The sequence below is a fragment of the Trichomycterus rosablanca genome, chromosome 3, assembly GCF_030014385.1.
Source record: "Trichomycterus rosablanca isolate fTriRos1 chromosome 3, fTriRos1.hap1, whole genome shotgun sequence".
Classification (NCBI taxonomy): domain Eukaryota; kingdom Metazoa; phylum Chordata; class Actinopteri; order Siluriformes; family Trichomycteridae; genus Trichomycterus; species Trichomycterus rosablanca.
In genome coordinates this window covers 4,795,164-4,817,885 of record NC_085990.1, presented here as the reverse complement: position 1 = coordinate 4,817,885, position 22,722 = coordinate 4,795,164, and the positions used below count along the sequence as shown (strand labels likewise).

The 22,722-nt window shown below is 39.8% G+C and overlaps 3 protein-coding genes across 3 annotated transcripts in view; 2 read left to right on the top strand and 1 right to left on the bottom strand.

Annotated features, from left to right (window-relative positions):
• The window catches only part of myh14 (myosin, heavy chain 14, non-muscle), a 56,769-nt gene extending 34,283 nt beyond the window's left edge, over positions 1-22,486 (bottom strand). Inside the window, exons 1-6 of the mRNA XM_062992483.1 lie at positions 22,348-22,486; positions 12,275-12,442; positions 10,084-10,290; positions 4,041-4,197; positions 3,268-3,295; positions 2,000-2,117 (exon numbers count right to left, since the gene is read on the bottom strand). Coding sequence (XP_062848553.1) covers positions 2,000-2,117; positions 3,268-3,295; positions 4,041-4,197; positions 10,084-10,290; positions 12,275-12,433 — 669 coding nt within the window. The 5' untranslated portion in view covers positions 12,434-12,442; positions 22,348-22,486. The remainder of the gene's footprint in view (positions 1-1,999; positions 2,118-3,267; positions 3,296-4,040; positions 4,198-10,083; positions 10,291-12,274; positions 12,443-22,347) is intronic.
• Positions 4,974-6,629, top strand: LOC134310030 (uncharacterized). Its single transcript, XM_062991547.1, has 4 exons — positions 4,974-5,040; positions 5,500-5,616; positions 5,814-6,491; positions 6,593-6,629. The coding sequence occupies exons 1-4, from the start codon at positions 5,030-5,032 to the stop codon at positions 6,627-6,629; spliced, it is 843 nt and encodes a 280-aa protein (XP_062847617.1). The 5' UTR covers positions 4,974-5,029.
• Positions 6,271-8,626, top strand: LOC134310191 (uncharacterized). The gene is made up of 3 exons (XM_062991725.1): positions 6,271-7,684; positions 7,868-8,068; positions 8,185-8,626. The coding sequence occupies exons 1-3, from the start codon at positions 6,665-6,667 to the stop codon at positions 8,251-8,253; spliced, it is 1,290 nt and encodes a 429-aa protein (XP_062847795.1). The 5' UTR covers positions 6,271-6,664; the 3' UTR covers positions 8,254-8,626.
• Positions 22,487-22,722: the final 236 nt, after the last annotated feature.

The following is a 22,722-nucleotide window of genomic DNA, read 5'->3' as shown; positions in this document are numbered from 1 at the left end:
TCGAAGGATGGATGGATGGATGGATGGATGGATGGATGGATAGATAGATGGATAGATGGATAGATGGATAGATAGATGGATAGATAGATAGATAGATAGATAGATAGATAGATAGATAGATAGATAGATAGATAGATAGATAGATAGATCTGTATCCAGTAGACCCTTGAGTTACGAACGGTTTACCATACGAACACGAGAAACACGTCACGAACAAGTTGACTCTGACCGTCTCTCTCTATATATATACAGTGAGTGAACATTCGGACAGTAGACAGTGTTTTTCCAGTGTTTTCTTAATATTTTGTAAAATTCAATATTAAAATGTCCCCAAAGAATGTGCAGAGAAAGCGCAGTGGTGTTGTATAATTACTCCTGCCAGAAGGTGTCACTGTGTATCAGACAGAGGGGACAGTGAGTGAGAGAGAAGAAGGAAGTCGGCTCAGTAAAGTATTCTTTCTTTTGTGCAATTACACCTACAAAATACAACACTATTGAAATAAAGAGGAAAAAAATAGAGAAATATGAGAGTTATTGTTGTTTCTGGTAGATACATTTTATAAAAAAAGAAGGAAATGTATTATGGTGTTTGGTACAGCACACATACTGTACTGAAATGTGATGTGTGTTTTATGTACAGTACTACTGTGTATTATTGTTTACAGGAATGTCTATTCTATAATTTAAGATTTAAGGTAAAATATACTTGTATTTATAACAAAAAAGAGCATTTAGAGAGGTTAGGGGTAAGGGGGGGGTTGGGAGGTCTGGCACGGATTAATTCTGTTTTTATGATTTCTTATGGGAAAAACAGGTTTAACTAACGAACATTTTGACTTAAGAACAGCCCTTCAGAACTAATTAAATTCATAAGTCAAGGGTCCACTGTACTTAGTTATATATACATAATATATACAAAATAATAATATATGACAATAATAACAATAATAATAATAATAATAAGCATAAGCACAAAAATGGGAATACTAGGTATGTATAATAATAATAATAATAATAACAATTTGTAGAATAAATAATGGGTATTTAGACCCTATGTATAGTAATTTATTCCACAGTAAATCCTTTACTATGTATAGTATTAAGACATATTAAGACGTTTGGTATAAATAAGTGGATGCAAGATGTTGAGTCAACCAGAAAAGCATGTAATAATAATATCATCATCATCATCATCATCATCATCTCTCCTGCTTATCTAATTCAGGACCTCAGTGACAACAGAGTGAGCAAAGAAGCCCAGATAAACAAAAACCCAAAATACTCAAACTCCTTGACTTATATTCTCACCCCCTACCCATACCATCTATTGTAAGGAGATAACCACAGCAGTGCTGATCCGTATACAATCTGCGATCTCAGAGGGTCTGAAAGATCATTTGAGATCAAAATTGCCTCCTTTTGCTAGTCTAATTCTCTGATCAGAATATTTAATATTCTGTCAGGTCCCAACACTGGCTGATTATCTTACACTGCTGGCTGTATGCTATCCTACAGGAATCAGTTCACGCAATGCCAACTTGACCGGCAAATCCAATCTATTATCACGCTCATACTAAAGAATCAATCAGATCCAAGACGGTAGGTGTGCTGTCCAGCTAGCTTTAGCTCCCAGAAAACAGGAGAAAGCTTAAACAGGAGAAACATCATATAATGGCATGTACCGTAAACATAAATATGTTAATCTAGTCCATCAGTCATGACAATTTCAACAAGCGTGTAGATCATTACATGCAAATCGAGATGCAGTCGTTTGTCCTTGAATGTGTAATGACTTCCTCTTGCATTAATCAGATTAATTTACATGCAGCTCACATTTAAAATCATTATTCTCCATGTTACTAGAGGAGTATCTCAAAACCTAAAACCCTAAATCCTACATCCAGGAGCTTTAAAATACATTTAGAACAAAGGTAGAGAATTAATTGTAAAAGCTGTTTTTCATACAGCAGCATTTTTCCGGTCTTCATGTGTTGCTCACCTGTAGGGCGATGTCTTTGTTACGGCCCAGAGTGCCACTTTTGTGAGACGAAGCCACGTGTGCCAGGTACTGAATCACTTTCTTGGTGTTTTCGGTCTTTCCAGCTCCAGACTCCCCTCTGGTACCCACACACACACACACACACACACACACACACACATTAACCACAGAAACATCCAAATAAACAGCTACAGACTGAGGCTTATAAAACTGCAATAAAAGACGTGTAGAAAGAGACACTGGCTGGAGATGAAAAGTCTTTGTGAAAAAAATCTGCTGTTACTAACACATGCAACAGAAAAAACTGCAAAGTATCAGCAGGAGGGACAGATAGCTGCACAAACTCGCTGGTGTAAAAGATCATGTGGATCTGATTTATTATTTTACACCCACAATATAATTCAATATAATATATTTAATATAATTCACAATATAATGAAGGACAGGTAACAATCTAATGTGCATGCGACATGGCTACAGTTATTGTGGTGAGAAGAAGTGAGAAGAAAACTATACAAAAGGTTTGATTGTTTGTTTATTAGAATTTTAACGTCATGTTTTACACTTTGGTTACATTCATGACAGGAACGGTAGTTACTCATTACACAAGACTCATCAGTTCACAAGGTTATATCAAACACAGTCATGGACAATTTTGTATCTCCAATTCCCCTCACTTGCACGTCTTTGGACTGTGGGAGGAAACCGGAGCACCCGGAGGAAACCCACGCAGACACGGCGAGAACATGCACACTCCACACAGAAAGGACCCGGACCGTCCCGCCTGGGGATCGAACCCAGGACCTTCTTGCTGTGAGGCGACCCACTGATTGCAGAGCTCCGAGTATGGGCTGATGAAGATCTTGATCTGATTTTGGCATGCTTTGAGTAGTTGAGTCGACTCTTTACAAGCAAAATGCAATTTTCAAAGACGTGGTAAAAATGTTCTTTGAGCTTTCAGCACAGAACAACAGCTTTCCGTATTCAGTGTAATGAAAACCAATACTGACAACAATACAGTTACTCAGTATTGGATCTGCACATCTACCTAATTTTAATATTGTACCTGCATGTTCTGTGCACAAATTGTGAAACAGTGACAGGGCCGCTCACCACACGAGCAATTTATTAAACTGAACACACAAGTCAGGACTTTATATTTAGTATTAGATAATTACAGTCTTATTGAAATAATTCATTTCTTTCTGGCACCTTCATTAAATCTTGAAAAAAGAAATATGTATTTATTTGACTTCACTTTTACTTACGTGCAAAGGATAGACTGATCCTCTCTGTCTGTTAAAACAGAGAAAACATGACTGATCAACTGTTTGAATAAAATCCAAAACTGTATTCTGAGAAAATTAAAACTAATACTTAACTAAGCTTAGTTAAGCTAATAGCTTTTGATAATAATTAAGACAGAAATTTAATATTAGTGGTCTTATAATATCTTATAGTATATTGCTGCTCACGCCTCCTCCGACCCGCGCACAGACCAAGTGGACCATTTCTTTTTGCCCATGCACTCTGCACAGGCGCCTCTCTATCTGCTAATCATGATCCTTGCACAGCGTTTAAAGACCCCGCCCACATAGTCTGGTCATCCCGCCCTAGCAGACATGATGGCCAATCAGTGTCTGCTGCAGGCACAGCCAATTATGCCCGCTAGATGGCGCCCAGCTTTGAGTTTCGAACCGAGGAGTTCAGAATCTCGGCGCTGGTGTGCTAGTGGAATATCCCGCTGCGCCACCCGGGCACCTTGGTCTTAAGATATTTTAATGAAACAAAACCAACAAGTCATTAGCTGTTTTGAATAAGAACTTAAGTCTCACAAATGCGGCATAAACACACACACACACACACACACACACACATTTCACTGCCTTTTAATTCACTTTATTTGGTATTTTACTTTACTTCCTCTTTTGTTTACAGGGTTATTTTTAGCTTTCTATAACAGCCCGTCCTATCAGTTGCATTGCATTCCAACACACACACACACACCCACACACACTGACAATAGCGTTGTAACCGATACCTTGCAGCATGCTACGGTAGGCTGCCTCTGATATAGCATAGATGTGTGGTGGCATCTCGTGACGTTTCTTTCCACGATACATCTCTACAATGGACTCTGTGTAGACGGGCAGATTCTTGTACGGGTTTATGACCACACAAAAGAGGCCTGAGTACGTCTACACACACACACACACACACACACACACACACACACACACACAAACAGAGAATGGAAAAGAGAAAGGATTAAAATAACAAAGCTTAGTAATACCAGAGCAATTTTCCACCAATCATTACAATCAACAATGTGAATTAATTAATAATATATAATAATAATGATGCTCACTAATTGTCTGTGTGTGTAGTGTTCACAGTGAAACCTTATCTACAACAAGCTGCTGGTCAATAGGATCACAAGCAAGGATGGGCAGCGTCCTGTGAACACTGATGAAGGTCTAGAAGATGGCCAACTCAAACAGCAGCAATAGAAGAGTGATTGTCTTTACATCTACAACGTGGACCAACTGGGTTATTCTCACGAAGTCAAGCTCATGAGGTGGCATGAGGAATTTTGATAAACAAAGTCAATGTTAACAAAATAATAAATATAAAATCATAAACATCTTTCTTTGGTCTACCTTGCACGTGTTTTGAAATGGACATTATAAGTATATTTTTTGTTGTTTTTTCACTTTTTAGGGCAAAATTCTCATTTCCGCAACGTGTCCATCTAAAAAATTTTTACATTGTGTAAAACTTTTCATATTTAAATATTAAAAACAAACAAAAAAAATCTATGCATATCATACTATGAACACGTTTAGTAAATAAACATAAAAGATTTGTTATTTATTTGTAAAAGCAATAAACTTAATAAGAGAAAGGAGTGTGTCCAACACCAATTTTCTCATCCACCGCAACAATTTTCAATCATTGGTTAAATCCACAAGGAACTACATTTTCAAGGCATTTTCGAAGTCAGGGAAGACTTTGGCTGTGACACTCAAGATGGCTACCAGGTAAGCAGCTCTTCTCATATCTCTCTAGATAAAAGATAAAAAGTTTGCTCATCACACTGTGTGCATGACTTTCTGGTTCTCATTACCGATATATCAAGTATTGAACTTTTAAAAAAAGTTGCAGTTTTTATTTTTGATTATGATAAACTATATTAAAGTCTAAATGTAAACAGTGAGTGAAAGTTTACCTAGCCCACATGGTGTCTCTACAGTTAGCAAAAAAGGCTAGGGTCACTCATCCTCCGCAACAGCATTCTCACTTACCGCTACAATTGAGCGCCTGTTGCGGTGGAGAGATGCACTGTTTCGGTAATGAGAAATTGACTACAAATCCTCATACAGATGACTTTTGTTTACTTCCTGATTGTTATGAGTGCTGCCATGAACATTTCTTAGATTATGCTAATTTAGCTATTGTAAACCACCATTAGAGGTCACTGATTTTCTATTTACTTACAGACAGGTAGCTGTTGAGAAAAAAAAGGAAGCAGCAAAAGCTAGGCTATCGAAGTTTAGGGAGAAAATTTACAGCAATCCTGAGCTACTTGAGGAGTACAGAAGAAGAGAGAGACAGAGGTTAGGGGACAAAGTGATTATAGCAAAGAATTATAACTGTCATTCAGAAAAACACTTGGACGCATACACTCACAGACACAAAGACACGCAATTGCTCGAGTTAAAAAGTTACTTTCACATCATATGCATTTCAAAGTATGGATTATATACAAATAAATTCAGATTTTGTTCATTAATGTTATGCTCACCATTTCTAGGTATCAGGAACGTAAGAAAAATAGAAAAATAAAGACAACTCGTGATCTGACCAAAAAGCAACATGACAAAAAGAAAAAGCAATGGAGGGAAAACTCAGCCAAATATTACAGAAAAAAGAAACAACTTCAAGCACTTCTGGACATCACCCCAGCGAGTGAGAACGAAAATTCCTTTCAGCATGAAGAAATAAACAGTCAAGAACTCAAAAATTCAAACAGTGAATACACTGCAGAACATAAATCCTTAACAGAACACATCCCAGTCACATCGTTGCTCACCATCAGTTTAACACCAACAACAGAAGAAAGATACCTAAACCTGGCTGGACCAGTAGGAGCATCCACTCCACACACACCACCACCAGAAACAAGAAAAAAAGAAAGAAGAGCAAAACTTGTAAGCAAATTAAGATCAAAATTAAGATACGCTGAAGAGAAACTTCAGGAGAAGTCTAAAGAATTACAGAATCTCAAAAAAAGAATTAAAAGACTTGAAGCAAGGAAGAAGACCGCAAACAGGCCAACTGTAAATAATGTGCAAAAGGTCAGGAAAACCAGAGAGGGTTTCCCAACAATTCCCAACAGCAGCAAGAGGAGGGAAATGAGAAAACTTGTAAGCCGTTTCCTGCACCAAGATGATGTCTCCACTGTTGTCAATGGGAAAGCTGGAGAGATAAGGCAAAAGGGACAAATCTACAGAAAAAGGACCCTGTCTGACACCCTGGGTAAACTTCATAGAAGATTTTGTGCTGAGAACCCCGAGCAATGTGTGTCCAAAGCCCAGTTCTTCAAACTGAGGCCATTTTGGATAGTTAGGCCCAAAGTCACAGACAGGGACACGTGCTTGCAAAATGCATGAGAACTTCGGCCTAAAAATAAAAAAGTTGCAGCAGCTTGGGGTTCTCAAAACCGCAAACATGAGAGACATTGTAGAGTCCAGTGTGTGTGACTCAAACAACATGTCCTGCATGTACAGACGATGCCCGGACTGCAAGGAAAAGACATTTCCCACATCACTGGATCCTTCGACCCAAGGAAACATTGTTACATGGCAGGAGTGGGTAACAAGGTCTATCAGCATTGCGAAGACTGGCAAAGACGGATCCATTGAAAAGAAGGATGTGAAAAACACTTTCCTTGAAAACAAGAACACTTCAATTGAAAAGCTGGTGGCCATGACAATTGAGAATCTCCCAAATTTTGCAATACATCTATTTAACATAAAGCACCAATTTGTGGCACTCAAAACTTTGAGAGAGACCCTCTCTGAGACTGATGTGGCAGTACATGTAGATTATAGTGAAAACTACAGCTGCAAATACTCATGTGAAATCAAGGAGACACATTTTGGAGGTGGAAACCAACAAGTAACCCTCCACACTGGAGTAGTCTACCTCAGCAGTGGCAGGGTGGAGTCCTTTGCATCCATCTCAAAGTGTCTTCAGCATGATGCCAAAGCAACATGGGCTCACATTGACCCAGTGATGAGGAAAATACGAGAAAAACATCCAGATGCCAGAAATATTCACTTTATTTCAGATGGTCCAACATCCCAATATAGAAACAAGACGTCTTTCTACTTAGCTTCCACAGTGCCTTTCATGCGAGGATTTCAGTGGGTGACATGGAACTTTACAGAGGCTTCCCATGGTAAAGGTGCACCAGACGGAGTAGGCGGTGCCTTAAAGAATCTGGCAGATCGAATTGTCGCCTATGGAACAAGCATTCCAGATGCAGACACACTCTTTGAGCAGCTGGCAAAGAATTCTTCTGTGACCCTCTATAAGGTATCAGAGGAAGACATTAAGGCAAGCAATGAATTGGTTCCTACACAATTGAAATCAGTTCGGGGGACAATGAAAATTCATCAAGTGAGTCCACAGTCCAGTGTTAAGTTGAGCACAGAAAATGCAACATTAAAACACTTCAGTAGCCTATTATACAAATTAATAAAGCAAATAAGCTCACAATAATATCTATGTCTATGAAACAGCAGTATCAAACAAGGATTCTGTTTTATTTTTCTGTTTTTCTAATCAAATTTAATCACACAGCTTACATCCACAAAACCTGGAGTCATCAGCACAAGGGAAGTGTCATGTTTTTGTGAGAAAGATTGCCAATGCTTTTCTCCATGTGTCCATACCTTCTCTGAAAGAGAGGAGAGCCCTGATAACGCTGAATCTACCATAGAGGTTGGACAGTGGGTCCTTGTTGAATATGATGCCGAGTTGTTCCCTGGCACAGTCACACAGGTGAATTTAATTTTTTAAGATTACTAATTATTTCTATAACTGAAAATGCAATGAAATTATTAATTGACTGGTAATGTAATCTAGCTATATGATAATGTGTTTTCCAACCCCAACAGGCCAACGGGACTTGGAATAAAACATTTAAAACTGCTTTGCTTAATAATTTTTTTTTACTACATTGTTGATGGACAATACGAAGTGGACACTATGAGCTGCGCAGGAGAAAACCGCTTCTTTGTCCCGAGCATCCGATTTCCTGGAGAAAGGGTCTGGTACTACCGCAATGACATACGGGACATAATTCCGGAACCACTTCCTGTTACCTCTTCAGCAAGACACTTCTGTGTTTTGCCTGAAATATGGGCAAGACACAGAAAAGTAACACATCAGTGACTAAAAATTTTACAAGTCTGATTGGTCACAGCAGGCATGCACCACTGGTCTTACGAGCTTGTGGAGTTGGAGTCTCTGAGAGATCTTTGTTTGAAATTTGTTGGACAGTTTCCATTAGTTCATTGTATTTGAGATGTTTTATTGTGGGTACTGTAGGCTACATGAAATGCTTCTTTTTATGACCAAATGTTTGTAGGTTAAATGTTCATAGAAAATATGAATTGTTCATGAAAAATAGATATTGTATGTTAAATATGTAAGTCATCTGAACCCTTGCTTATTTGTTAATGTATTAAACTGATTAACTTTGCTAAATCTCATTTCCGAAATATTCAACCTCATTTCCGAATCATCATTCTCATTACCGAAACTGTTGTTTATTTACAAATTAATTAATTATCAGAGAGACATATTTTATTCTTAATAGTATTCACATAATTTATTAAACTTTTTAATTCATCTCTGTTTATTAAAAAAAGAAACATATTTGTTTCAGTCTAATATCCTAAAAAAACAAGTTGTAAATTCTTGAGTATGTTGCGGTAATGAGAGAAATTAAGAAAAATTTAAAAAATAACAAATATGAAAAAAACACTCAACGTCATTTTATGTAGCTCTGTACATGAGTGGTGTTAATCTGCTTTTAAAATTGCCAAAAATATGTATTTTTAATCATATATTTGATGTATTGTCACATTGCGGTAATGATACATTTTTGTGGACTTCATCTTTAAAATCCAAAGAAATACACAAAATAATTTTTTTAATGTTATGAAATTAATGGACACAGTAGGTTTAGACCTTGATCTTAAATCATCAAAAAGAAATTTGTCTGTAAATGCCTTTTGAAAATTTTAATGTTGGATGCCCTTTGAATCAGGATTTCGTGAGAATGACCCAACTAGGTAGGAGTGTCTAACAGAGTGGACAGTGAATGTAGAAACAAGGAGGTGGTTTTAATGTTATGGCTGATCTGTGTATAAACACATTTAGAATTTGAAGCCACTAACACTTTTAACAATGGTGGTTTCCGGCCACGTCCTACACAGATTCCCTCAATGTTTTCACAATATTATGTACAGTAGATGGTGAACATACTCAATAACTTGCAATCCTGAGTTGAGAAACCTTTTCTAACTGATTGACAATTCTCTCATGAAGTTTAGTACAAAGTGACCAGTGGCCAGTGGTAGCTAAGTGATTAAGGGTTAGGGCTAGCGATCAAAAGGCCCTTGACCCTCAGTTGCTTACAATGTATATGGTCAGAATTGTAAGTTGCTTTGGATAACAGTGTCTGCTAAATGCCAAAAATGTAAATGTTGGTGGTGAGCCATGACCTATCATTTTATGTAAAGGATGAGCCAAATGTGTTTGGTGGAGCCTAGTGGTTAAAGTACTGGACTTTGTACGTTGCTGGTTCAAACCCCACCACTGGTTGCCACTGTTTACTGTCTTGTAAACATGGTTCGAAATACAGGGGGGAGGATTGGGGGGATTTGATCCCCCTAATTACAACTTAGACAAAAACACCAATTCCGGGGGAAGGAATATGTAAAATTGACCCCCAACTGTCACTGTACGATTCTCACTCTGCTTGTAACCATCTAGTTGTTCAAACTTACGTATATGAGCCCTGAAAAGTAACGCTCCCTCAGGTTGTGCAAGACAGAAGCTTCGTTAAGACAGGTGAGGTCAGCCATGTCCTCCACTTTACTGAAACGTGGAGGGTTCATTCGCTGAAGCTCCTCCCGCAGTAACGTCAGCTTCCGCCCGCTGTCTGTGAGCTCCACCTCCACCTCGTCGCCTCGCTCCTCACGCACGCTTGCAGACTGGTCAATGAAAAGACAAAAACATGAGACAAGTGCTTTGGTTTGCTGAAATCAATATCATCACACACACGCTGCATCAGCCCTGAGTAATGTGCACACACATGAAAACAGAGCACATATTCATGTACATGAAGACGGAAAGCTTGAGTACGAGTGTGGTCAGGAAAAAAAGAACAATAGAGATATATTAAGAGATTTAATGAGTGTGTATGTGCACATGGCAGACAGTCAGGGAGGGGGGGGGGGGGGGGGGGTTGTGGGTTACAGTGGTTTCTGCTGGAGGTCAGTAGGACGACACTGTAACTACTCTCTCTGTGTCTGGCTTTCATTCATACCGTCACATTGTGTGCAGAGGATGCAATAAAATGAGGCTTCTATTACGCTGCTGTTTATTATTCAGTGCTGCAGTCTCATTGAGTGTGTTCATCTATTCATAGACAGCCATGTCAGAGGACTGGAGCGCTGGTAAGGCACTATGACTATGTAGGAGAACAAAACAGCTTATGAGAGAGGAATGCCCGAAGCAATCGTGTAAAACTCAGCCATTAAACAACCGACTGAAGAGCAAATACTGATTAAAGATGAATCATTGGTTAAAACAGGAATGGGAGCATGTAACACGACATGGTTTTACTAAAGGGAGTCTTAATCATGGAGCTAGGCTGATACTGTTTAGGAAATAAATTAATTGTAGAATTAATTGAATTTTTGAAAACTTTGGAAAACAGGCACTTGGTGGAGCTGGAGGAAATTACGGTAGCCCACTACTGCTGGGATCCAGGGTTCAAATCGCCAGTGACATCGGTCAGGCGTCTTCATACAGACTGATAGGCAATGTCAGGTTGTGGGTTCAAATCCTGGCCTGCCAACCAGCCACTTTAGGGCCCTTGACCAAGGCCTTTATAAATTATTAACCCTTACTGTTCCAGGGGTGCCGTACAGTGGCTGACCCAGTGCTCTGACCCCAGATCCAAACAAGCTGGAATATGCGAATAATAAATATTATTATATCATAACACAGGTACAATTACTTGAAGTTGTTGGACTTCAAGTAGATAGATAGATAGATAGATAGATAGATAGATAGATAGATAGATAGATAGATAGATAGATAGATAGATAGATAGATAGATAGATAGATAGATAGATAGATAGATAGATAGATAGATAGATAGATAGATAGATAGATAGATAGATAGATAGATAGATAGATAGATCGATCGATCGATCGATGGATGGATGGATGGATGGATGGATGGACGGATGGACGGACAGACAGACATAGATTTTGATAGATTTAAATTGATGAATGGATGGACAGACAGAGAGACAGACAGACAGACAGACAGATAGATTAGATAGATAGATAGATAGATAGATAGATAGATAGATAGATAGATAGATAGATAGATAGATAGATAGATAGATAGATAGATAGATTTAAATGGATGCATGGACGGACAGATGGACGGACAGACAGACAGATAGATGTGGGTTTAGATTGGATTAGATGAGTAATTCTCCAGTATTACTGTTTGTCCAATACACCCACACATACACTGTCTTTATTCCACATATGATTTGGGAACTATATAAAAAATAAATATTATTATTATTTTAATAGTAATAGTAGTATTATTTTTAATAGTATTAAAATAAATAGTATTATGTTATAACACATGTTCATTAAAATCAATAAAAACCTGCTCCATGTCTAGAAATCCAGACTATGTGATTATGCAGACAGGAAATGTTAAGTCATTTATGATGCAGTAACACTTGTCATGCCTGTCGTGTCTGTCTCTCTCAGAAGAATGTGGCAAAACATCTGCAGCAACAACTTCTCCACCCTTAAGTCTTCAGAAAGGCACCAAGTTAAATAAAATTCAAGCTGGTTTAAAAACATGCTAATAAAGATCTTCACATATTTTTCAAAACGATACCCCTGCACCTCTGTCAGCTACCCGATCCCCACCCATCTCACCTCAAACCCATGCTTCTCAGAAGGAACCCAGACGAGCCTCTTGGCCGCCCAGTCAGCCTGACTGGAGGCGGAGAACACTGAGGTGGGTGAGCTCGGTCCCGCCTCCATGGAGAGGAAGCGCGTGACATCGTTGGCAGCACCCGCCGCCGACTTGGACATGGCACCTCTCTGTTACGGACAGAAAATAAAAATATGTATTAATGAACATGTATCAGGCTGTAAACATTTGCAACAACCTAATGTATATATGAATAATATGTAAAAATTTAGGTTTAAATAAAAAACTGTAATATTTAACCCCAAATATGTTGTATCTTATCTTGTATCTTACACATACATCTTACATTTCATTTTTTATGTTTTAGCAGTGAATGTGGTCTCCCCTAAAACAATGGGCACAATCCAACTCAGGGCCTCGGCCTTCCACCCTCTCAGACACACTCAATCATGTCTGTATGTAGATGCCAGACTGGCTGATACCACCACTTGGGATTTAAACCAGTGATCTGTCTTGCATCTTATATTTTAAAACTGTTGATATTTAATTTACCTGCCCCTGTTCATTTATAAATCTGGTAATATTGTCATCATAGCCAAACACAAACTAGGATAATCTCGACTGACACAGTGGCACAGCAAGTAGTGTGGTGCCACTCATCACTAGAAGGACATAGTTTGATCTTTGTCTCCAGTCAGTATCTAAAAGGAGTTTGACATGTTCATCTCACATCTACATCAAATCTCTACATCACATCAAATCTCTACATTGCCCTAGTTTATGATACATAATGTTTTTAGTTTGGCTGTTCCTGTATTTAAGGGATCTGGTCTACACACCAGACTTGGCAGAGTTTTTACTCTGGATGCCCATTCTAAGGCAACCCTCCTACATCTATCCAAGCCTGGGACCGGCACTGAGAGCGCACAGACAAGTGCGTCTGCCATGTCCATGCAGATGCCCGACCGAACGATACCACATCTGTGATTCGAACACTGTATCCCCAGATTTCAGCGGAAGTGGCATAGCGTACTTTACTACTGCGCCACCCGAATGCCCAGCATGATATACACTGTACATCAATACATTATGCAAAAGTACTCCCATGTCTTGACTTGACTTGAACCCAGACCCCTCGAGCTGTGAGGTGACAGAGCTAGCCACTGCACCACCGTTTCACCCCTCTATAGTCAGATAAATTAAATTTTAATATTAAACTTTCTTAGCGTAACAGCAAGCACCATTTCTGGTAAAAAGCAGGCACTGAACACCACGAGGCTAATACCATTCATACAGTAAAACATGGCAGTGGTGGCAGCATCATGCTGTGAGGGGCTTTCACAGCAGCAGGGACAGAAAGGACTAGTAAGAATTGAGGGATAGATGGATGCAGCCAAACACAGTGAAGGTTCAAGAGAATAAACAAATCAGAGATTCTCCTTTTTATTGCATTTCACAAAATGTCCCAACTTTTTTAGGCAGAGGGTTTGTATAACGTTCACATTTTTCCATGTTCAGAGGAAGCATGCTTGGATGTTCTATGTGTGTGATGCCGTATCTTTGGTATTTAGGTGCAAGTTCAGTTCCGGTTTTAACTGCCATAAAACGTCAGCTAGTATTTCATAAGTGTGTTTACATGTTTATGATTTATTTTTCATGTGTGATTTGCAAGTGTAATATATTTTTATATATAAGAACCAAGAGAGAAGTTCTAGGGGCGATATCTAGTTGTAACACTTCAACCAAAGAAGGACGAAGCATAAAATGATAATGCAAGAGCACGTGTAGAGGTTTTCATTCATTCAAGATCCAAGCTCATTCCCTCTGGGTCACGTGTCAAACTCAAGGCCTGCGGGCCAAATCCAGCCTGCCACGTCATTTTATGTGGCCGGCGAGTGCTTAAAAGACATATGATTGTCTTAAAATACACTGTAAAATCGTATATAAACTGCATCTCCAATTTTGCATGTCAATTTTGTTCCTCACAAAGTGACCGCATCCTGCCATTAGATGGCTGTGTTTCTACATCAGCGTTTAACTGAGGCGGTTTTCCAACAAGTGATGTTGAGAAATATTTCCAATATCGTACATAATTCCAAAATAAACAAGAAAAGAAAATTAAAGCAGAAGGAGGAAATGTAATGACAGATGGGAAAGTGAAAACAAGTTTGTGCTTCAAGAAGAGAAACCGGTCTCTTGTGTTATGAGGCCATGACTGACCATGTAAGATTTTTATATAGATCTATATATGACATGTTTTAAATGTTCATATCAACAGGCTGTGTGTGTGCAGGCATCATTTTTATACAGGGTCTGTGTATCAGCGTGAGAATGGTACTGGTAAAGGGGCTGTAAGTGTGTATGTAGTAATGTTGATGATGATAGAAAGTGACAGGACAGGTCAGACAGCGAGGATTAAGAGTGAAATCTTTAGATATAACCTCATACTGGAGAGAACGCCAGCTCACTGTACTCTCCCCTCTCCTGCTCATGCAGCAGCATGCCTTTCACATGAAATCAGTGACAAATCATATTACTATATATAAACTACACATCAACATGCTTCCCTTTAAACCACTTCCACCCAGACACACAGTGAGCAAGGCTGAGCTGATATGTATTCCTGGAGATCAGACTCCAACCCAAGACCTCGTCATCTCTCTTATTAACTCTCGGATCAAACCATCTGATAATGTATGAAACCTCGGTGTTGACCTGGATGATCATGTAGCCAACATGACAAGATCATCTCAGTTTATCCACTATAACATCAAGAACATTGAACCATTTCTCTCTATGGAGGTCACTCGGGTTCTTGTCCAATCACTTGTCACCTCAAGGCTGGACTACTGCAACTCATGGCAGGTCCCCCCATGTCCAAAATGCAGCTACCTGCCCGGTTTTCAACCAACCCATATACTGCCACATCACCCCACTGCTGCCACAACATCACCCCACTACTGCCACATCACCCATTGCTGCCATATTACCCCAACATCACCCCACTGCTGCCACAACATCACTCCACTGTTGCCACATCATCACCCCACTGCTGCTACATCATCACCCACTGCTGCTACAACATTACCCCACTGCTGCCACATTTTGCCCCAGTGCTGCCACATCATCCCACTGCTGCCACATCACCTCACTGCTGCCACATGATTACCCCACTGGTGCCACAACACCACTCCACTGCTGTCACATTATTACCCACTGCTGATACAACATCACCCCACTGCTGCCACATCATTACCCCACTGGTGCCACAACACCACCCCACTGCTGTCACAACGTCACTCCACTGCTGCCACATCACCCCACTGCTGAGTTCTCTTCACTGACTTTATGAAGCTGCCCACATTCCATTTAAAACAGTGATGCTCGCCTACAAAGCCAGAAATGGACCTGTCCCAAACTACCCTAAAGGGCTCATCAAACCCCGTTCTGTACCAGGCAACTTCCAAGTCTCGCTCGTCTTGATCCTCCACCCAGACCTTGAGAAAGACCGGCATCAAGCCTCTTCACCGTACTGACACCCAAGTCTTACCATCTTTAAAAGACGATTAAATACCTTCATCATTTCTTTACTGAGCTCTCAAGTTAAAAACTAACATGCACTTACTGATCTTCTATACTATCAGTCAAAAATCTTCTACCTATACCTTAGTTCTTACAGGGTTACAGCAGATTTGTATCCTTGGACCATTGTCTACTTAAACTAGAGTAAGGAAATAAGTTGTTCTGCAATTGCCAAAAATGTAAACGTAAATATAAGCTCATTCTCAATTACGTATACTTATTTGTATATCTGATTTGGTAATATGTGCAGATAAGCAATCAGTGATATTTTGAGGAATCATTTTTAATATTGTATTATTAATTTTATGACAAATTAACAAGTGATAAATAACATATTGTCAGTATCACCCCATGCAGGAAGCACATTAACAGACATAAAAAATTACTGGGCAAAACTTGACAACTTGTTGTTTGTTTAACTTCAGAGGGTGAACAAAATCATGAATTAGCACCTATATATTTTCAGGAGCATGGGGGGGGGGGGCTTGACTCCTTTTTGGAATGCTGTCATACAGGTACTGAATAGTTTCTGATGGGATGTTGAAGATTCTTCAAGAAAAAATGTTCCAGTTCTTTGAGAGATGAATAAGGTAGATATGTTCTTTATGCTGTGGATGCATCTTCCTATAAAGGTTTAATCATGAATGCAGTTGGGTGTATGATGAGTTTCTCTTTGAGACAGATTCAAAGCATTCTCTAAACCTAATCAAATGCCACTTCACCTGAGAGATGCTTTTAAAAGCCCAGACTACCTGACTCTCTGATTCCCTCACTGACTGCTTTCACTGGCTCTCTTACTAGCAATCTTCAGCTCTTGTTTTTGGAATCTCGGTCTGTAAATGCTGCTGTTTACTGCTTCGAGTTTTCCATGGATGGTGTGGCAGCTAGGGATGTAACGATGCACCAAAGACAGTTAAAAATCGATTCACATGTGTAACGATTCAACTTGGTTTACTTATACGTATAATGAATCGATATTCACTTTAAACAGCAGACTGGCACTATTCACCTCGCCAGGTTGACGTCACTACAGGGTTGCCAGGTTCGGAATTTTTCAGCCAAATGTATTTATGTGAGGACACTTTCTTTATTTGTATTATTCATTTATTTATTTTGTGGGATTTCTTTTAAAATTTAATTTCAGGTTTTTTTTTTTACACAAAAAGGGAAATGTGCAGCATTGTTTTGCATAGTTTGTACCTACCTCAGAAATAAAAGAACATTCATTATTTAGATAAATAAAACATGAGCACAAATACAGTATTTTATTTTATTTAAATAGAAATAATTAAAGGAAACTTTGTCATAATTTGTCTTCAATTTCATTTTGTTTAAAAAATCGGGAAAAAATCGTATCGTGAACCCAGTATCGTGATTCGCATCACATCATGGGTAGAGTGTATCGTTACATCCCTAGTGGCAGCATCACAAGTTCATAGCTGATAAGGGTTTTCTGAGTTAGCCTGTTTTGTTTCTTTGGTGAGCGTTTGGGTTGTAACTGATTGGTGGATTGAGTAGCGGGCACAGTTGCAGTCTTGGCGTGTTTTTTCATGCTTCCTGGTGATAGCATGGAGTGCAGGGTTTCTGCACCAGTGATGTAGTTTATTTAACTCATGGCACACATAAAAGAAACATGATCAAATCACTTTTAAATACACAAGTCATCCTGAGATATTAAGTATCACCAACAGTATCACAGTCTTTGCACGGTAAGGCTTACTCACAGGATGTTGCTATTTCCTCATATTAGTTGGATGATATACAACTACACAAAACAATCCTGAGACCTCACACCAGACTGCTGCTCATACATTTATACATCACCTACTCGGTCAGGCAGCTGGAATTAAATGAATCTTGTGGCTCCTTGAAAATATACATGTGTCCAGATATAGGTTTGATTTGTTTGATTAGGATTTTAACGTCATGGTGGTTACTCATCACACAAGGTTCATCAGTTTACAAGGTTATATCGAACACAGTTATGGACAATTTAGTATCTCCAATTCACCTCACTTGCACGTCTTTGGACTGTGGGAGGAAACCGGAGCACCCGGAGGAAACCTACACGTACACGGGGAGAACATGCAAACGCCACACAGAAAGGACCCAGACCGCCCACCTGGGGATCGAACCCAGGATCCAGGATCCCCCCCCCCCCCCAATTTTCTCCCCTAATCTAGTCGTGTCCAATTACCCTGAATGCGTCCTCTATACTGATTCGACCCTTCACCGCTGACTGAGGACGCCTCTCAACTGACATACGCCCCCTCCGGCACGTACAGTCAGTACAGACTTGCATTTTTCACCTGCACGAGTCGAGTTCATACACCAACGAGCACTGTGTACGGAGGGCCACACCCCCATCAGCATTATTCCTCAGCCCTGTGCAGGTGCCAGCAGGGGCCGCAGTTGCACCAGTTATGAGGACCCATGATCCGACTTTTTAGCCCTAACCCCGAACAACAGCCAATCGTTGTTTATGCAGCCGCCCAGCCCAGTCGGAAGGCAGAGCTTAGATTTGATGTATTCGAAACCCCAACTCTGGTGTGCTGGCGTACTTTACTGCTGCGCCACCTGAGCGGCTCGAACCCAAGACCTTCTTGCCGTAAGGCGACAGTGCTACCCACTTAGCCACCGTGCCGCCCTCCAGATATATGAATATAGAACTAATTGCTTTTGTGTGTGACTGGAGATCAAAGTAAAGAAGCATTAGGTAAACAAGCAGTGCACCAATTACATTAGCAATAAGAGCAATAATAATAAAAAGGTTCTCATTGTTTGCAACAATTCCCTACACTTGTGATGTGGCGGTTGCACAAACAAACCATACAGACTGTATCTGTGTGAACACAATTCTGCAATAAAGATGCCCCTCCCAATCTAGCCCACAATCAGCCCTGGGGACAGGCCTAAGAACTTCAGGTGTGTATTTATGGTTCATTAAAAACATTGTTCTTCTGCCTGATGGATAAATCAACAGTTGGATGATTTGCTTATGCATTTTTGACCCATCAATCCATCCTTGGTCATGAGGGACTATGCCTTTCCAGGAGAATGTATTGTAAGAATGAATGCATCAGCTGTTTTAGATGTTTTCCAGCTATGTTTCTGGTTCTACGCTGCCACTGTCCAAACTAGTTTTGCAACTTCACCTGCAAAATGATTTTTTTTCAGGTATCAGGTTCAAAATAAGTGTTTATATTACAAAAAAAACATTATATATCTTGTATTTTTCACTGTTTTCATTTAAATGCTGGTCAAAGAGAATTTACAAATGTCTGATTTGGTTTTGCACTTCCCATACTTGGGAAACGGCAATTTAAAGTCAAGCTCCTCTATTCAAATTTATTTCATGATTTATTTCCATTAATAATTGGATATATGGGCTGGATAGCATCCTCTGTTACTATATGGGACCAATGTCATTCTCACTACTGAAAATAATTGTTTATCCTACAGTAAACAAATTAAAGGTTCATTATCTCCACACACTAATTAGACCACATGTGAAGCTGTAACATACACAGAATAATTACACAGCGACATCAATATTTCAGATTCTATATAATGTAACTAATTAGCTACAGGTATGTGAGTAACGCTGTCACCTCACAGCAAGAAGGGTATGGGTTTGATTCTCTGGCTGGGTGGCCATCGTAAGCTACGGAGAGCGAGTGGGAAACTGCCATGGGTTTTCTTAGAATGAGAGAGAGAAACATTTATTTAATGTCTGTTTTACTACCGCTTTATCCTGGTCAGGGACGTGGTGAGTCTGGGCAAAAGACAAGAAACATCCTGGACAGGTCACCAGTCCACCACAGGGCACACACACATATTTAGGGCATTTTAGTAGCTCAATTTGGCCTAGCTGCATGTCTTTGGAACCAACACAGACACAGTGCAAACACACAGAAAAGGCCCTGGCTGCCTGGCTGGGGAATCAAACTCAAGCCCTTCGTGCTTCGTGCCTTATTTCTAAAATAAAACAACAGTAAGATGAATAAAAAACACTGCTCACTGTATTAGAGTTCAGGGCATCCAAACTTCTACACACATATACGCTCGCTATATGAGAATTATTGCACACAAATGTTCAAATGTTCTTTTGACTGAATGGGCAACAAATTCCCACAGACATGTTTCAAAATCTTGTGGTCCAAATAGAGGTCACTATTTCAATACTATTTGTTTTTCTTTTAAATGGTACATCAAGCAAGTTTGTACTCCAGTGATGATTAAATGAAATGTGTCATTTGGCAACCATGTCTCGGTTCTAGTAGCTCCATTTGGCCTGGCTGCAGGGAATCAAACCCAAGCCCTTTGTGCTGTAAGGTGGCAGTGCTACCCACTGCACCACTGTGCTACCCTATTTCTAAAATAGCTACAAAAAAACACTGCTCATTGTATTAGGGTTTAGGGCATCCACATTTCTACACACATATACGCTATACATGTAAAATGATTGCCCTGCCATACAAATGTTCTTTTGACTGAATGGGTAACAGATTTCCACAGACATACTTCAAAATCCTGTGAGAAGTCCAAAATTCCAAATAGAGATCACTATTTCAATACTATTTGTTTTTTAAATGGTACATCAAGCAAGCTTGTACTCCGGTGATGATTAAATGAAATGTGTCATTTGGCAACCGTGTCTCGGTTTGTGCTTCTTCCCTGGCAGCGTCGTTCCAGTCTGCCCACCAACAGACACGCGTGGTTTAAGTTTAATCAGAGGTCAGTGCGGGAGCTGAAACAGGGAGGGATGGAGGAACCCACGCAGAGATGGACAAATGATGGTGAGGGAGGAAGCTCCCAAAAACCAGCAAGCAATCAACCGAAGCTGCAACATTTCCCCCTGATCCATCCCTGATCTGGCTCATCTATCTGGTTTAAACACACGGTGATGACAATAATGAGCCCAGCTTTCATCTCCTCACAATAATGTCTGGTACAATAGCCGGCATGGGCACAAAGAACCACACCTCATCACCAGCGTGTGTGATGAACGACTGCAACAGACTAGAGCTTAAACATCACGGGGAAACACAGATATAAGGATGTTAACTGAGGACAACATTAGTATTTATTTATGTGTTGCAACAGACAGACAGCAACTCACGACTGGATAGGAGGCAAGGTCACGGTATTCCGTGCAGTGCGGTATTCAGTGAATCAGTAAATGCTACAGCAAACTGGGTCTCTTGTAGGCTACATTTGCACAATCAGTGCACATGTGCTTGTGCAACGTGGAGAGAAAGAGCAAGCACTAAAGCAGTTGAATGCTGACGTAGCCCTGTACGGGTTGCTGTTAACCAAATGTTAACAGTGTTCCGTACAGCGCTCCAGCCAGTGTTTCCTGGGTTTTACTTTATTTAAATGTATGTATTTATTCAAAGGCATGGTCAAAATTACCATGATGGTCTAAATAAAATGTACTGAGTATTGTAATAATAACAGAAAACAAGGAATGCCCAAAATAAGACATCATACCCTATAGTTTAATCACTGTGTTAATCATAGTGCCCAAAATGTATCCAAAAAACAGTGTCATCTTCGATAATTAAATTATCTTATTAAAAAGGGTGTTAGACTGTGAAGATCTTTATGCATACTGTATAAGTGGAGGGGAAGAGCAAGCACTAAAGCAGCTGAATGCAGACGGAGAGGAATGATTAACTTGCTCTGTACGGGTTGCTGTTAACCAAATGTTAACAGTGTTCCGTACAGCGCTCCGGCTTTTTTTTTTAATGCATGTATTACCTCAATAGTTTGGACCACTAGGTCAAATAAGATGTACTGAATATGGTGATCGTTATCATGTGGTTTAATAAAAACACAAAACAAAGCATGCCCAGAATAAGACATCATACCCTATAGTTTAATCACTGTGTTAATCATAGTGCCCAAAATGTATCCAAAACGCAGTCATCTTCGATAATTAAATTCTCTTATTAAAAAGGGTTAGACTGTGAGGATCTTTAAGCATACAGTACTGTATAATGTGGAGAGAAAGAGCAAGCACTAAAGCACAGAGGAATGATTAACTTGCTCTGTACGGGTTGCTGTTAACCAAATGTTAACAGTGTTCCGTACAGCGCTCCGGCTTTTTTTAATGCATGTATTACCTCAATAATTAGGACCACTAGGTCAAATAAAATTTACTGAATATGGTGATCGTGTTATAATGTCATTTATTCATAAAAGAAATTCAGGCATGCCCAGAATAAGACATCATACCCTGTAGTTTAATCACTGTATTAATTATAGTGCCCAAAATGTATCCAAAATGCAGTGCCACCTTGTATAATTGAATTCTCTTATTAAAAAGGGTTAGACTGTGAGGATCTCTGTGCATGCTGTATATATGTAGGGTGCGTCAGTGTCTCCTTATTCTCTGCCCCTTTCTGCTTTATACCCCCCGCATTACCGTTAGCAGTGAGCTAAAGCGCTCAGATCGGATAAAGCCGCAATAATAAAACACACGGCCTACCTGCGCTCAGCAAATCCAAGCTGGAAATCTGTCAGCAAAGCCAAAAGCAGAGCAAAGCGTTTTCTTGTGATTTTTCAGCTTGTTGGAGATTAATAACGCGAATGCGGCTTTTCCCATTCCAGCGCTCCTGGTGTAAAGCCGCACACTCATCCGCACTCAACACTGAGGGCAAGGCGCAGACCTCAGACACACTCAGACCCCGCACACGCTCGTCCAATCGCTTTTAGAGCCGGCACTGTATGTCCCGCCTTATTACAATATCAGCCAATCATAACTCAGAATTGACGCTTAAACCCGCCTACTAAACGACGCACTTACTTAACAGCACAGGCTCCGTATAAGCCGCGGCCGGGGCATACTGCTGCCCTGTGTAAC

Coding starts and splice junctions, on each gene's coding strand:
- LOC134310030 (XM_062991547.1), top strand. Junction 5,617..5,813: donor AGAAGAAGAGAGAGACAGAG/GTTAGGGGACAA, acceptor CACCATTTCTAG/GTATCAGGAACGTAAGAAAA. Junction 6,492..6,592: donor GGGAAAGCTGGAGAGATAAG/GCAAAAGGGACA, acceptor GTGTGTCCAAAG/CCCAGTTCTTCAAACTGAGG.
- LOC134310191 (XM_062991725.1), top strand. CDS start 6,665: ATGCATGAGAACTTCGGCCTAAAAATAAAAAAGTTGCAGCAGCTTGGG. Junction 7,685..7,867: donor GGACAATGAAAATTCATCAA/GTGAGTCCACAG, acceptor TTAATCACACAG/CTTACATCCACAAAACCTGG. Junction 8,069..8,184: donor TCCCTGGCACAGTCACACAG/GTGAATTTAATT, acceptor CAACCCCAACAG/GCCAACGGGACTTGGAATAA.